Source organism: Chiloscyllium plagiosum, unplaced genomic scaffold (genome assembly GCF_037043375.1).
Source record: "Chiloscyllium plagiosum isolate Xiang-an unplaced genomic scaffold, Cpla_swu_hap1 HiC_scaffold_1, whole genome shotgun sequence".
Lineage (NCBI taxonomy): Eukaryota > Metazoa > Chordata > Chondrichthyes > Orectolobiformes > Hemiscylliidae > Chiloscyllium > Chiloscyllium plagiosum.
In genome coordinates, this window is record NW_028270139.1 from 51,311,968 (window position 1) to 51,329,237 (window position 17,270).

Genomic DNA, 17,270 nt, shown 5'->3' on the forward strand with positions numbered 1-17,270 from the left:
TGGCAATGAGGCATCTCCACCCCTTAATTTCTACCTGACTAAACATGCCTCCAGCAACTAGCCTGCCTCCAGGGTTAATAAAACAACACCATTTGTTAACAACTAATGAAATAGTTTCCATTCATTTTATTTTGATAAGCATGCCTCTTTAGCGAGATGTATTAGCTGGGTGAATTAAAGGGGAACTTGGAAGTATTGAAGTTCCCATATATCTGAAACCCTTGTTGTTCTAGCTGCTGGCTGTCATAAGTTGAGAGAGCAGCTGACAGTCAGAAATTACACCTCAGCTTAGGTTGGTACTGTCTAAAGAAGAACTAAGAAAATTACAGAAAACAGTCAATGAAGAACTTCTTCACTCACTGTGACTGAACTGATGGTGATGTGACAGGGTCGTGGTAATGTTATTAGCCTAGTAATCCAGAAGGCTAGGCTAATGTTTTAGGTACATAGGTCCAAACCTCACAGTGTTAGATATTTAAATTTGAATTCAGTAAAATATCTGAAATTAAAATGTAGCCTAATGGTGATTGTGTAACAATTGTCAAGTGATGTGTTTTTAAAAAAAACCCACAAATGCCTCTTAGAGAAGCAAATATGCCATTTTTACCTAGTCTTGCCTACATGTGACTCCAGTCCCACAACAGCGTAGTTGACTTGTAACTTCTGTCTGGGCAGCTAGGGATGGAAGTAAATGCTAGTGCAACATCCCTTGAACAGATATCAAAAAAGGTCCGGATTATGTCATGAAGGCAGCTGTAGCCACGAATAGTTTCCTGAATGAGTTTTGCTTCAGCTGTAACAGTGGTTAAGACTTTTGAAATGCCTAATCTGCAAAAAAATAATGCTGAGTTTGCAAATGTCATTGCCATTAATCCTTTAGCCTTCTGGCCATAAAGATGCATCTAGTTAAGCTCAGATAGCAAGCAAAAGGTCAAAGCATGTATAAAAAGCTTTGGGACACTTAAGCTGATGAAGGGCTGTAGTTTTGTTGGTGTGAACTGAACAGTTGGCTTATTATTACAGCTGTAGAATAGGAAGGAGTTGGCAATAAGAAATTTAGTTCTCCTGGTGCAAGATGTAAATATTGCCGCATTGAAGCATTACTTGCTTTATCTTTTATAGAAATACAGAAGTGTTTTTACTAAGGTGCTGTGATCCTGCAGTGTCTCAGCAGAGCCATATGTGCTTTAGGGCATGAGTTAATTCCAAAGCACAGGTTTTTTTAAAATCCACAGATAATGTCATGAAGTTATTCTGCTCATATAATCCAACATACTCAGCTATTCCTGAATTTCTCTGATATTCATGCAGTCCTGTGGCTTCTTCCAGTTCTGTTTAAAGCACTTCCAATCCATGTGGCAATTTATCTTAGTAAAGTAACATCAATGACAACATGGAGACTGAGGATTGTTGCAATTTCTACAAATACCTTTAGATATTTTGTAACATATTTTACATTTTCAAATCTTTGAGCAATTTTATTTGAACTAATATTTACTTTCTGACTGTGAAGCACTACAGTTTTTGACACTGTCTACAGGCTGGATTGTTCCTTGTATAATGCGTCCTTTGATCATATTGTAATAATTCTGTTTTCTGTCTTGTAGGATGCTGAGGAGCAATAAAATTGGTTGTGTCAGCAATAACACGTTCACAGGCCTGAGTTCTGTTCGCCTGCTCTCTCTCTATGACAATCAGATAACCACCATTTCTCCAGGAGCATTTGACACTCTCCATTCTCTGTCTACATTGTAAGTTTTTAAGAGGTATAATGAGAAACCGAAGGAGGGACATTTCAATAAGTAGGCTTTCATTTTCGGTATTGATGACTTGTGTTCTTTGCATGTATGCCAAAGTATTTTAATTTGTGATCTAGTTTTACACAATAAAACAAGTGTTCTTTATATTTATTCATTTATATGGATTTTCTGGCTGATGGTTTAGTTTCTTGAGGGCAATGGAACTTCCAGTAGGAAATTCATTTTTTGGAAGTGACATGTAATCAGTATAATCAGCGTGGCTGTCAGCTCGAAAGGGAAACCTATTTGCTCGTGCAAATAAGTGATGAAGGTCTGGAAATGACATGTAAATGAAATGGCCCTTCTAAGGAAAAAATACAATCTGCGTTTAAGTCGCTGTGGCTTCACCTTTTCATCTTCCGATTGAATTAACTTTTTATTAGTTCAGCTCAGTTTGACAATGTGCTGAAGTTCATTGACAATTTGAATTACAGCTGAATGAGCTGCAACCAATAATGTGTTATGTTCTGGATTGTGTGGCTTCATTTAAACTGAAAACGTGCGATAGAGGCACTGGAAATGTTTGGCACCTGAAATGTCATTTGTCCCTGCTTTGTGTTGGCACAAAGTTATGGCTCAGGGTTCTAGTCTGCACATGGGAGGGATGGATACCTTTGTGTCTTTTAGTGTTTTGTGGCCTGTAATGGTTTACCTTCACCTGTGACTAATGGTTTTCTCACTCTGCTTGTCTTCTATAAATGTTTTTACATTATTTTGTCTCCCACTTTTCTCTATAAGTACATCTCATTAGTACAGATTATTCCATTCTTCCTCTCATCTCTTACACATAATTTTTATGTCATGATATGCACCACCATCTCATGATCATATCCATTCCTGTTTTATTGCAGTCCCAGCAAAGTTCATCTTAGCTAGACTTCACAGAACCACTGAATCTTGCAGCACAGAAAGAGAACAGTTGGCTCATCATGTCATAGAGTCATAGAGTCCAAAGCACAGAGACAAGCCCTTTAGCCCAAACTGGTCAATGCTGACCAAAATGTCCATCCACACTAATCCCGTTTCTCTGTACTTTGCCCATGCCTCTTTAAACCTTTCCTATCCATGTATTTGTCCAAATGCCTTTTAAATGTTGTTAATGTACCCGCCTCAGCGCACTGACCTCTACACCGCTGAAGCCAAACGCCAACTTGAGGACACCTCTTCCTACTGCCCCCTTGACCATGACCCCACCCCCCATCACCAAACCATCATCTCCCAGACCATACAGAACCTCATCACCTCAGGACATCTCCCATCCACAGCTTCCAACCTCATAGTCCAGGAACCCCGCACTGCCCGGTTCTACCTCCTTCCCAAGATCCACAAGCCTGACCACCCTGGCCGACCCATTGTCTCAGCATGCTCCTGCCCTACTGAACTCATCTCTACCTATCTCGACACTGTTCTATCCCCCCTAGTCCAGGAACTCCCCACATACGTTCGAGACACCACCCACGCCCTTCACCTCCTCCAAGACTTCAGTTTCCCCGGCCCCGAATGCCTCATCTTCACCATGGATATCCAATCCCTCTACACCTCCATCCGCCATGATCAGGGCCTCCAAGCCCTCCATTTTTTTCCTCTCCAGACGTCCCCAACAGTACCCTTCCACCGACACTCTCATTCATTTGGCCAAACTGGTCCTCACCCTTAACAATTTCTCCTTCGAATCCTCCCACTTCCTCCAGACCAAAGGGGTAGCCATGGGCACATGTATGGGCCCCAGCTATGCCTGTCTCTTTGTTGGCTACGTAGAACAGTTGATCTTCCGTAATTACACCGGCACCACTCCCCACCTCTTCCTCTGCTACATTGATGACTGCATTGGCGCCACCTCGTGCTCCTGCGAGGAGGTTGAGCAATTCATCAACTTCACCAACACATTCCACCCTGACCTTAAATTTACCTGGACCATCTCTGACACCTCCCTCCCCTTCCTGGACCTCTCCATCTCTATTAATGATGACCGACTTGACACTGACATTTTTTACAAACCCACCGACTCCCACAACTACCTGGATTACACCTCTTCCCACCCTACCTCTTGCAAAAATGCCATCCCGTATTCCCAATTCCTCCGCCTCCGTTGTATCTGCTCCCAGGAGGACTAGTTCCACCACAGAACACACCAGATGGCCTCCTTCTTTAGAGACTGCAATTTCCCTTCCCACGTGGTTAAAGATGCCCTCCAACGCATCTCGTCCACATCCCGCACTTCCGCCCTCAGACCCCACCCCTCCAACCGTAACAAGGACAGAACGCCCCGGTGCTCACCTTCCACCCTACCAACCTTCGCATAAACCAAATCATCCGCCGACATTTCCGCCACCTGAAAAAGACCCCAACACCAGGGATGTATTTCCCTCCCCACCCCTTTCCGCCTTCCGCAAAGACCGTTCCCTCCGTGACTACCTGGTCAGGTCGACGCCCCCCTACAACCCACCCTCCCATCCTGGCACCTTCCCCTGCCACCGCAGGAACTGTAAAACCTGCGCCCACAACTCCTCCCTCACCTCTATCCAAGGCCCTAAAGGAGCCTTCCACATCCATCAAAGTTTTTCCTGCACGTCCACTAATATAATTTATTGTATACGTTGCTCCCGATGCGGTCTCCTCAACATTGGGGAGACTGGACGCCTCCTAGCAGAGCGCTTTAGGGAACATCTTCAGGACACCTGCACCAATCAACCACACCATCCTGTGGCCCAACATTTCAACTCCCCCTCCCACTCTGCCGAGGACATGGAGGTCCTGGGCCTCCTTCACCAACGCTCCCTCACCACCAGACGCCTGGAGGAAGAACGCCTCATCTTCCGCCTTGGAACACTTCAACCCCAGGGCGTCAATGTGGACTTCAACAGTTTCCCCATTTCCCCTTCCCCCACCTCACCTTAGTTCCAAACTTCCAGCTCAGCACTGTCCCCATGACTTGTCCAGACTTGTCCTACCTGCCTAAGTGCTTTTGCCCGACAAGTCGATTTCGCTGCTCCTCGGATGCTGCCTGAACTGCTGTGCTCTTCCAGCACCACTAATCCATTTCCTCTGGCAGCTCATTCCATATGCATACCACCCTCTGTGTAGAAAAGTTGCCCCTCAGGTTCCCTTTTATTCTTTCCCCTCTAACCTTAAACTGATGCCCTCGAGTCCTTGATTCCAAAACCCTGGGGAAAAAGACTGAGTGCATTCACCCTATCCATGCCTCATGATCTTATACATTTCTATAAGATCCCCCCCTCAGTCTCCTATGCTCTTAAGAAAAAAAGCATTCTAGCCTGTCCAATCTCTCCCTTTAATTCAGACCATAGAGTCCTGGCAACATCCTTGTAAGTTTCTTCAGCACTCTTTCCAGTTTAATAACATCCTTCATATAGCAAGGTGACCAAAACTGAACACAATATTTCAAGTGTGGTCTCACCAACTTCTGTACAACTGCAACATCTTCCCAACATCTATATTCAATGCCCTGACTGATGAAGGCCAGTGTGCCAAAAGCCTTCTTCAGTGCCCTGTCTACCTGTGACACTACTTTCAGACTGTCCCCAAGATATCAGCACTAACTTGCCCAAGTTCCCAAGTCTTCATGTCTTTCTCCACTGTGAATATGGAGGGGAAATAGTCATTATAGTCATTGAGGACCTTGCCCATCTCCTGCAGTTCTACATGTACCTGTTCACTTTGGTCCTTGATGTGTCATATTCTTTCTCGAGATATTCTTTTTCCTTCAGTATACTGAAAGAACCTCTTTGGATTGATCCTAATCTTCTCAGTCAAGGCTATCTCATGCCCCTGATTTCCATCTTCAGTAAACTTCTGCATTCCCTGTATACCTGGGATTCCCTTGGTGCCAGCTGCCTGTACCTGAGTCATACCTCCTTTCTTCTGGTCAAAGCTCTTGTCATTCAGGGTTTCTGATGCCTGCCAACCTTGCCTTTCACCTTCACAGGAACATATGGACCTTGAACTCCAGCTAGTTCATTTTTAAAGGCCTCCCACTTGCCGGAGGTCCCATTGTCTGCAAACAAACTACCCCAATCAATCCCTGCAAGCTCCTGTCTAATTCCATCAATATTCACCTTGCCCCAGTTTAGAACTTGAACCTGTAGACCAGTTTTGTCTCTCTCCATAACTATTTTAAAATTAATAGAACTATGGTTACTGGTCCTAAAGTGCTCCCCCAATCTGACCTCAGTCACTTGTCCTGCCCCATTTCCCAAGAGCAAGTCACACTTTACCCCTTCCCAAGTAGGGCCTTCTTTATATTTTTTAAGGAAACTTTCCTGAACACACTTTCCTGTCTCTACCATCTCTTCAAATGAGTATCTTTACCACTGCTAGTCTCCTGCTTCACCAGATCATTGCATAATATTTCTAGCAAAATAATCATGCAATACCCTCTTGAATGTCTCAGTTGAACTTTGTTCCAGCATACCTCTAGACAGTGTATTCCATACTCTGACTACTCATTGTGTGGAAATGTTTTTTTTTCTCACCTCTCATTTGCATATTTTGCAAATAACTTTAACTTTCTGGTTCTTGAACCTTTTACAAACAGGAACAGTTTCTCCCTATCCAGTCTGTCCAACCTTTTCATAATTTTGAAAACATCTAGGAAATTTCCTCTTAGCCACCAAGGAGAACAAACCCAATTTCTTCAATTTATCCTCATAACTGAAATGTATCATCCCTTGAACCATGCTTATAAATCACTTCTGAACTCTCTCCAGTGTGTTCACATCTTTTTTATAATGTGGTACCCAGAACTGCATCCAAGCTAAATTCGATATGACCTCCTTGTTGTCATACTCTATGCGCATATTAATAAAGTTGAGGATACTAGATATAGTTCCTGATTGTTTTATGATTTTATAATTGTTACCACTCAGCTTAGCTGAAATCCAAGTGTCCCTTCCTTCAAAAGAGTCTCAAAGCTATTCTCTAATGCCAACATGTCTGATTATTGTATTATATAAGGTGTGTGACCATACAAGGAAAGAAGCTATTTTCCATTTCAGGCATCTAGCACCAGCTCTGAACACCTCAGGATTACTTATTGCACAATGGAATATGAAGTTGAGTTTCATCTAAACTTCTGCACAATGTGCTTCAGTCCAAATCACAGAAAAACATTTCCCCATAACAGTGTGAAATTTCCCATTTATGGTAACAACTTCCTTGTAACAATTTTGTATTGTATGAGCCTGCATCATTAAGTGTTACTAAGTGGGCTGGTGTTACTAAAATAGATTTCTGAAATCTAAAATAATAGAATAGAATACTTTCTAAGTGGTGGAAAGCTAGAAATAGTGGAGGTCAAAACAGATTTTGTACCTTGTCTACATAGATCATGAAACAGATACAAAAAGTAATCAAAATAATTAATTGTCTTTAGAGCTAGAGGAAGAGAATGCAAGGGAGTTGAGGCTATGTGTCAGAAATATAAAGCCCTGGTTTGACCATATGTAGAAAACTTACAGCCGTTGTGGGAACCCAACTTCAGCAAGGATATATTGGCCTTGGAAGGAGTGGAGTTTCAATCTACCTGAAGCATATTGGATTTCAAATATTACATTCCAAGTGGTTACTTAATTTAAGAATTCCTTGGAACTCAGAATGCTGTAAGGTATTATGGGGAACAACATAGGGTGGATAAAGGAAAGCTGTATCTGCCAATTGGCAATTCGAGGAGAAGAGGCATGAGCTAATAATTAGAGGATTTTCAGGAGCACAATTAGGAAATAATGGCTGATGGAAGCTTGGTACTTTCATAAGCAGCGATTGATACTTTATCACTTCTTGTTTTTAAATATGGTACTGACGGTATTTCTTTTGTACGTCAAAGGTATTAAACAATAAGGGCAAGGGTAGACATCTGGAGTTAGATCAAGATCAACCATAGTCTCACTGAATGATTGAACAGATTTACGGGGCTAGATTCGAGAGTGTGATGCTAGAAAAGCACAGCAGGTCAGGCAGCATCCAAGGAGCAGGAGAATAATACTTTTCTTATTATATGTTGACTTATGATACATTACTTATAAGTTTAACATAATTCTCTCAATGATTAATCCCTTATTGGTCTCTTCAGAAATCTGCTAGCCAATCCCTTTAACTGCAATTGCTTATGCCCGAAACGTTGATTCTCCTGCTCCTCAGATGCTGCCTGATCTGCTGTGCTTTTCCAGCACCACACTCTGCACTCTGATCTCCAGCATCTGCAGCCCTCACTTTCACTTAAGGGGCTAGATGACCTATTCCTGTCATCTGAAGGAAGTCCCTCTTCCAACTTTAAATTCCAACTTCTCTGTCAGTCCTTCATAGTTTGAGTTCTGATGAAGGGTCAGTGGACTTGAAACATTGACTATGCTTTCTCTCCACGGATGGTGCCAGACCTGCTGCGTTTCTCCAGCCAAATCTGTTTTTGTTTCAGATTTCCAGCATGCATAGTTCTTGGTCTTAATTTGCTTCACAATTTCTCTTTGTGCTCAATTTCATGGCAGTGATTCTGGGAATTAGAGCTCTTCTAAATATTTCTCTCTTGTTTCTTATAGAATTGAAAAGCTGCATCAGAGATCCTTTCTTCACTTTGCACATTCAAGTTCTTTTCAAATCTTGATTCATTTTCTGTTTATCTGTCCTATTGTTTCGATTTCATAAAACATGGAAATGCTGCCCTCATTAATTCCTTTCTTTCTGCAAGCTGCAAGCATCTTAAGCCAAGTTTGGTGTCACTTAATCACTACTTTCTAATTAGATTTGCATCAATTCTCTTTGACAGTTTTCAACCTCAGTAATCTTATCTTGTACTACATTCTTTGACCATAAATCAAGGTTTTGTAATAGAAAATAAATGGAAAAATAGGGATCTTATCACTGGTGATGTAACTGAAAGTAATGCTGGTAATTCTATTCAACCCTGATCCACACCAGTTCAATCTCACCTGCGTTTACATTGGACAATGTGCCATGAATTATGATTTGTTTGGGCTCTGTTAAATTACAGGGTGCCAACAATATAGCAGTGCTGGGCAATTAAAAATATTTTGAGTTTAAAATCATTTTGGTCATTGTGCCTTGATTGTATGTATTATTCATGTAGATATTAACATTTGACTGCATTTACGGCAATTTACCTAAACGGTAAGTGGTGATTTTGCAACTTTACACCTTGTATGATAATTCAAATAAAATTCACTGCATGTTTAGAACTGTATCTTAAACAAGATTTCAGGCTGACACGAGATATGCCAAAAGCCATACTTTGGAATAATACTTTTCTTATTATACGTTGACTTATGATACATTACTTATACGTTTAACATCATTCTCTCAGTGATTAATTCCTCATTGGTCTCTTCAGAAATCTGCTAGCCAATCCCTTTAACTGCAATTGTCATATGGCCTGGTTGGGTGAATGGCTGAGAAAGAAACGCATCGTCACCGGAAACCCTCGTTGCCAGAAGCCCTATTTCTTGAAGGAAATTCCTATCCAGGATGTGGCAATCCAGGACTTCACATGTGATGATGGTAAGCATTTTATCCTTGCTCTTATTATAAGATTACATTTAGTCCATCACAAGATTTGACTATCAGTAAAATAGTAAATAGTTGGTTATGTCGATATTATTAGTTATTCAAGAAACTCATCACAAGGTATACAAATGATGTCATTGGAATTTCCATCTGTGACTGCAAAGCAATGAGCTCATCTATGATTGTTAGACTATTAGTGTGAGACTATAATGAGAAACTAAACTTTCAAAATGTCGCAGCTTTTTTTAAAGAACATTTTCTAATCTGAATTTATTGAACTTGACAACATATTGCATATGCCTCACCTGTTTTTAGAATTGAAGATACATTTTGTAGACTGTAAAATACAGCACCTGAATATTTTCAAGTGTGAATGCTGATTCATTATGTGAATATGAAGAGTGTAACTGTTGTAATTAATCATTGGACCAAATGAAGTTTCTCTCCATATAAATACGGAGTGGAAATAACACCAAATCATTTCACTGTGAGTTGAGAGTTTTGTATGGTTGCGGGTAACTTGCTTGTTATGCATGATGTGTGTCTCATGTGGAGTGTGATGTCCGCGAGCAATCTGTGGAGCTGTGTAACTATTTATTCATGCCTGTTTTTCCTGTCACACGCTGCTCATGCATGTCGATGTGTGTATTTAGTGCTGTGATTTCCTGGAAAGCTTATCTTGGGCATCGATCTGCATTAATTCAGTGCCATGAATAAAACATTGGACGCAGTTTGTGACTATGCTTTGACACTGTGCCACAGCTTTCCCTCTAGGATGACATGATAATGGCATTTGCTCCAAGGGGCATGAAGAATCGATTTGTATAAAATACGTGCACACAAAACACATCTGGAGTGTGGATGACTAATTCAAAGTGCAATTTTCCATTACTGGGCATCTGTTTTGTCAGAGTAATGCTGTGAGATGGGCAGAAACACATGGTTTCGTACCGGGTAGCCAGAGACTTGAAGAATTTGGACCATCTGTTTCTTCTACTTTGACAGTAGTCACTGTTTAATTCAAAGTAGTTAACTGTTTTCCCCTTGTTCCTTTTCATGCTGAAACCAATTGTAAATCTCCCCTTGAATCTGGAAGCTTGCTTTGTATTATGTGGAACAAACCATGATTCAAGTAAAGACGTTCACCTGAAAATGTCTGCCCTTTCTTCCCCCATTCTTTCCTTTGATAGAATTATCTTTGCTGTGTGCAGTATTCCACCGATCTGCCTGTATGTGATTGGCAAAGCTCAACCAACCAGTGAAAGCAGGTTGACTGGCAAGGATCCCTGCATCCATCTGACCACTCAGCTTCGAAATTAAATGCCACCTATTGCTCAACTATGTTAGAAATCTCACACGTACATATGAATCCTGAAGTGGCACACTTTTAACACTTTCTTGGGTGAGCTTTTATGCTTAAAATCAATGTTTCCAACCATAATTCTTCCTCTTATCTAGCTCCTTCTTCCCATGCAACTCACTGTCAACCAATTTAATGCAAAGTATATGGAACAGGGTGTAAAACTAGAATTTCACCCAATTTTCTCAGATTTTCAACAAGTAGGTTACGTTCAAATCCCTCTAGCTTGTATCCAAGTATCGCTTTCTTTCATTGCTGCTTGATGTCATACTCTCTGCTGCCATCCCATGGTTACATAGCTCAATTGCTTTCCCTGATGGCCTCTTGCTTCTACCTTTTGTGGTGCATCCTTACCCCTTGCATCCACCCCCAAACCCTGTTCTCAGTCCCCACCTTCCCACAATCACTTTGATTCAAGACAGGAAAACAAGACATGGAATCTACAAATGGCATAAATCTCACTTTCTGAAGTAACCAGGTCAGATGTGGATGCACTGAAATATCCCTCTGCATTGTATCAGATGGTCCATCACAGGCATGTTTTGTTTTTTATAATTCTTTGGTGCACATTGCTGACTACGCCAGCATTATTGTCCATCCCTAAATGTCCTTGAGAGGTTGGTGGTGAATTGCTGCTGTCCTTGGGAGTTAGGAAGAGAGTGTCAGGATTTTGACTCAGCAAAAGAACAACGATATAGTTCTAGTTAAGGATGGTATGCAACTTGGAGGATTTGCAGGATGTGCTACTCCTCAGCATTTTACTAACTTTGTCCACATAGAGGATGGAAGTTATGGGTTCAGAAGATGCTCTCACAGAAACCTTGCTAAGTTCTGCAATGCATCTGGTGGATGGCATGTAATACTGCTGTATAAGACGCGTGTGCCTCATTCATTGTTTTGATCCTGAATTAAATGAATCATTCCTATATCCATTTTGCCAACTTTCTGTCTATGTTAAGACTGCTACCGCAAGCTAAACATTTGGGGAAAGAAAGATTTGGCACTGTTTGATACTGTAACTGATTCGTCCTCCTGAACTGTGGAAACCTGAGATAACATAGTTAGTCCATCAGTACAGTCATTAAGATGCTGCCAAAAAAATTAGTGGAAGTAGGAGATACATGAAATGCTTCTTTGCTTTTACAGAAAGTAAAATACATATGACTATATGTAGGTCTGATGCAGGAATTGATAGCATCCTGTCTCTGAGGGAAGACTATGGTGCAGTGATGTTATCACTGAATGAGTAGCTCATACGCCGAATTACTGATCTGGGTTCAAATGCAACCATGGAATTTGAACCTCAAATTAAAAGCATCATGAAGTCCATGAAACTATTGCCGTAAATTCTTATCTGATTCACGAAGTGAAAAATTTGTTTGCTGTACTGAATCTTGCCTACATGTGACTTCAGACCCACAGAATGGTGGTGCATTCTGAAATGGCCAAGGGCAAGTCACTCAGTTGTAGCAATCACTAAATTGTCACAAAAAGGAAGAAAGCTTGATGGGCTACTCTGTATCAGAAATGACAGCAGAAAATATTTGGCTCTGCAAAGTCTGCTTGGAGGCTGGTATCAAATTAGGAGAAATGTCTCACAAACTAGTCAAGTAACAGCAACTCTGCAACTTGCCAACCTCCCCAGCCAAATTTTTCCAATAAAGCTGCAACACTGACATCTACACAGAAATGTGGAAAATTGCCGACTTATGTCCTGTAGCCAAAAGGCAGGATAAATCCAACTCTGCCAATTACCAACTCTCGATCATTAGGAAGGTGATGGAAGGTGTCATCAACAGCATTATAAAATAGCACTTCCTTACTAATAACCTTTTAGTGACTCCCAGCTTGGACTCTCCCAGCGCCACTCAGCTCCTGACCTCATTACAGCTTTGGTTCAGACATGGACAAAAACACTAAATTGCAGTGGTGAGGTGAGAGTCACAACCATTAACATCAACACTGCCTTTGACCGAGTGCAACATCAAGGAGTCCCAGCAAGATTAGAGACAATGGGAATCAGGGGGAGAAAGCTCTCCACCAGTTGGAATCATACCTTGCATAGACAATGATGGCTGTAGTTGTTGGAGGTCAGTCATCTCAGATCCAGATATCTCTGCAGGAGTTCCTCAGGGTAGGGTCCTAGGCCCAACCATCTTCAGCAGCTTCATAAAAGAACTTCCTTCTACAATAAGATCAGCTGTGGGTATGTTCACCAATGACTGCACACCAGTCAGCACTATTTGTGACCCCTGAGGTAAGAGTCTATCCCCCACATTCAAATGCAACAAGATCTGCACAATATCCTTAGGGTAAGAATTAGAATAGGTGCATAATATCCGGGTTTGACAAATGACAGGTAACATTTGTGCCACAGAAGTGCAAGGCAATGATCATCTCCAACAAGAGTGAGAATCTAACCATTTCTCCTTGAAATTCAATGTTACCATCACCAAATGCCCCACTACCAACATTCTGATGGTTATCATTTACCAGAGACTGAACTGGACTATCCATATATACATAGTGGCTACAAGAGCACATCTCAGGCTAGGAATCCTGTAGCATGTTCCTCACGTCCTGAACCAGCAAAGACTGTCCATAATGTAAAGGCTCAAGTCAGAAGTTTGATGAATACTCTTCACTAGTGCTCTGGTCAGAAACATCAATTTTCCTGCTCCTCGGATGCTGCACCACACTCTCGACTTTGATCTCCAGCATCTGCAGAACTCACTTTCTCCTGGATGAGCTTAGCGCCAATAACTCTCACCAAGTTTAACATCATCCAGGACAAAGCATCCTGCTTGATTGGTATGACATCTACAAACATTAGCTCCCTCCACAACTACTGCATGGAAGCAGCAGTGTGTATTGACTACAAAATGCCCGTCAGAAATTCACCAAGGTTTCTTAGACAGTACTTTCCAAACCCATGACCACTTCCATACAGAAGGCCAAGGATACATGGGAGGCCAGCAGATACATGGGAGCCTCATCACCTAAAAGTCCCCCTCCAAGTCACTGAATATCCTGACTTGGAAATATATGGCTGTTCATTCATTGTCATTGAGTCAAAATCCTGGAACTGATCATGGGGGTCCCTACATCTAAAGGGCGGTGATGGTTCATGAAGGTGGATCACCATAACATTTTTCCGAGCAATTAGAAATGAGTAATAAATGCTAGAAACAGCCAGTGGAGCTCACATCCTCTTAATGAATTTAAACTGTGCTCCAGTTCTGGGTCATTCCTCAGGAACTGAAAGGGTTCAGAAAAGATTTACAAGGATGTTGCCAGGTTTGGAGGCTTTGAGCTACAGACAGGTTGAATAAACTGGGGCTGTTTTCCCTGGAGTGTCGGAGGCTGAGGGATGATCTTATTGAGCTTTATAAAATCGTGAGGGGCATGGATAGGGTAAATAGACCAGGTCTTTTCCCTGGGTTGAGGGAGTCCAGAACTAGAGGGCATAGGTTTAGGGTGAGAGGAGAAAGATATAAAAGAGATCTAAGGGGCAACTTTTTCACACAGAGGGTGGTGCGTGTATGGAATGAGCTGCCAGAGGAAGTGGTGGAGACTGGTTGCAATTACAACATTTAAAAGCCAGCTGGATGGGTAAATGAATAGGAAGGGTTTAGAGGGATATGGGCCGAATACTGTTAGGTTGGAATGGATTAGATTGGGATATCTAGTTGGTATGGAAACATTGGACCAAAGAGTCTGTTTCCATGTTGTACATCTCTATGACTCTATAACTTGATGATCAAAGAAGGTGTATTCGTAATTTAATTAAGCAGATTGAGCATCAGCCCGCAAATACTTCCTATTCATGCCAAATTGGTGGAAGTAGATTCCTAATTAAGTGATGAAAACAATGCTGGAACCTTTGCAGTTACTGACCATACCTCCAGACTACAACATGTATGTGAACATTCCTGCTGCCACAACCATTCAGCCACCCTAATTGAGTAATAACATATCACCACAGCTTATGTGGTAGAGAAGACGAGAAGGAGTTCCAAGCACAAAACCAGAATATTCTTCAAGCACAGAAATGTTGAAACCATTCACCTGATCAGATGGTTTGTAATCAGAGTCACAGGTTGAAAGTTATTGGCAAAGTTTCAAAAAGATGAGAATTTTTTCCACTCAGTGAGTTGCTATGTTAGAAAATGCACTGCTTGAAAGAATGGTGGAATGAGATTCAGCACTGACTTTCAAAACACAATTGAATATGTACTTGAGGAAGTAAAACATACAGGACAGCAAAGAAAGGACAAGTGAATGAAATTAATCTGATAGTCCTTTCAGAGAGTCAGCAGAGGTAATGAGCTGAGTGTCCCTATTCAAAGCTGGAGATTGTATATCTGTCAACTTTCATCGGGGTCAAAAAATGAGTTAAGAAGAATCTCCATCCCACACAGAATGCCAGGAGATCCTGATTGGGGAAAGCAGTGCAACATTTATGTGTAAAACCCAACCTTTTAGAGGAAAGAGTCAAGACCTGAAAACTGACCTTTTTTATATATTTTTGGATTCTGATGACTCTTTCCAATGATGTTTTCTGCTTCTACCACAGTTTATACATATCATTGATGTAACTTGCTGACTTTACATTCCCGATGAGGAGGCCTCACCCAGTTTAAGGTGCTTACAGAAAATTTCAACAGGCACTGTCTCTGATTATGGTTCAGAATTCAACTTTGAGTAATATCATGTAAATCTCACCTCCCTGTCCTATGCCAGAGTTATATTGCTTTGAGGAAACCGAAGTGTTTTTAAATGTTTTTGAATTCTAGTTATCAGCTACAACAGTAAGAGTTTCTCTTGTCGATGACAAATGTTTGAAAACACATTTTTTCCTCCCTTCAACAACAGTGGAGTTTCTGTGAGGAACCAGTTTTCAAGCTGTCAGTCCTTATGCTTTATTTATATTGCTGCCTAGTAGAGCGGGACCTGGGCCAAATCCAGTTTAATCTTCAGAGTGAATCTCCCAAGCCTGCAATCACTGATGGTCTGTAAACAATCATTGCAGGTGTAAGTGGAATACCTGTACAAGGAAGTAAATACATTGAGCATCAGGATTGACGGCATGAAAATTGCTTCCTGGCACTAACGGAATTACCACTGTTCCTGGTAAAACATGAATTTTCTAGCATGCACCACGAGGGAAAAATAATGGATGTCCTTGTGGGGAATATACACAAAAATATCAACTGTTTTCAACTCTTCACCACCATTTCTTCACACAAACCTCCCCCCCACCTCAACCACCACCTCTCTCTCTCTCTCTCTCTTTCTCTGCAACTCTAGGTAATGTCACTGAAGTTGTTGTCAAGTTGAGTTGTCAGAGTCAGTTAGCTCAGCTGGCTGGATAGCGTATTTGCAATATTGAATTATGTCAGTGACTTTTATTCTCTGTGCTATGAAAGCTTGCTCACTTTGTCATGTAGTGTTTTAACCAATATTAAATGGCATGACTCGGTGGTTTGCAGTGGTAGTGCGTTGCTTATGTGCAGTTTTATACGGTCTACTCACCAGAAGAATGTGCAGGCTCAGACTAGTTTTAGGAATGCACTTGGCCTCAGACCTTGGCTTTGTACATAAGAACTCGGAGCAGGAGTAGGCAATTCAAGCCTGCTCCATCAATAAATATGATCACAGCGGATCTCATATTGGCTGCAACTCCTCTTTCCTGTCCACTCTCCATAACCGCTCAACCCGTTACTAATTAAACTCTGTCTGTGTCCTCCTTAAACTTATTAAATTCCACAGGTTCATGACCCTTTGGGAAAAGTAGTTTCTCCTCATCTGTTTTAAATCTGCTACCCCACATCCTGAAACTATGACTTCCTGTTCTAGATTGCCCCATTTGAGGAAACATCTTTTCTACATTGACTCTGTCAATCCTCTTTAGTATCTTCTATATCTCCATTGGATCCCTGATATCTCAATTAGATCTCCAAACATAGGAAATAGGTGATACAGCAAGCCATCAGACGATTTCCTATTTCCCACAATTTTATATTGTCACACAAAGTCAAGCTCTAGCCTTAGTATTAGCTGTTGAAAATGCTGTGTCAATGAAATTTAAAGTGGTTGGGATGATTAAACTGAGCATCATGACTGAATGACAAAAGTTCTGAATGCTTTGAGATACTGAATATGTAAGTACAGCTATTGCCATCCATTACCATTTGGGGGTGGCACAGTGGCTAGCACTGCTGCCTCACAGCGCCAGAGACCCAGGTTCGATTCCATCCTCAGGCGACTGCGTGGAGTTTTCACGTTCTCACCGTGTCTGCATGGGTTTCCTCCGGGTGCTCTGGTTTCCTCCCTCAGTCCAAAGATGTGCAGGTTAGGTAGATTGGCCATGCTAAATTGCCTGTAGTGTTCATGGATGTACAGGCTGGGTGGATTAGCCTTGGGAAATGCAGAGTTACAGGGATAGGACAGGGGAGTGGGTCTTGGATGGGACGCTGACTGGAGGGTTGGTGACTTGATGGACTGAATGGCCTCTTTCAGCACTGCAGGGATTCTATGTTTCTATCGGTCGAAAAGAGGCAAACATTTAGCAAAAA

The 17,270-nt window shown here is 41.6% G+C and overlaps 1 protein-coding gene across 3 annotated transcripts in view; it reads left to right on the plus strand.

Moving 5' to 3' along the window:
- slit2 (slit homolog 2 (Drosophila)) overlaps positions 1-17,270 on the plus strand; it is a 464,730-nt gene that overhangs the window by 351,937 nt on the left and 95,523 nt on the right. For all 3 annotated transcript variants that reach the window (XM_087986800.1, XM_087986798.1, XM_087986799.1), the window contains 2 exons: positions 1,608-1,751; positions 9,160-9,326. In XM_087986800.1, the coding sequence (XP_087842926.1) occupies positions 1,608-1,751; positions 9,160-9,326 (311 nt within the window). The remainder of the gene's footprint in view (positions 1-1,607; positions 1,752-9,159; positions 9,327-17,270) is intronic.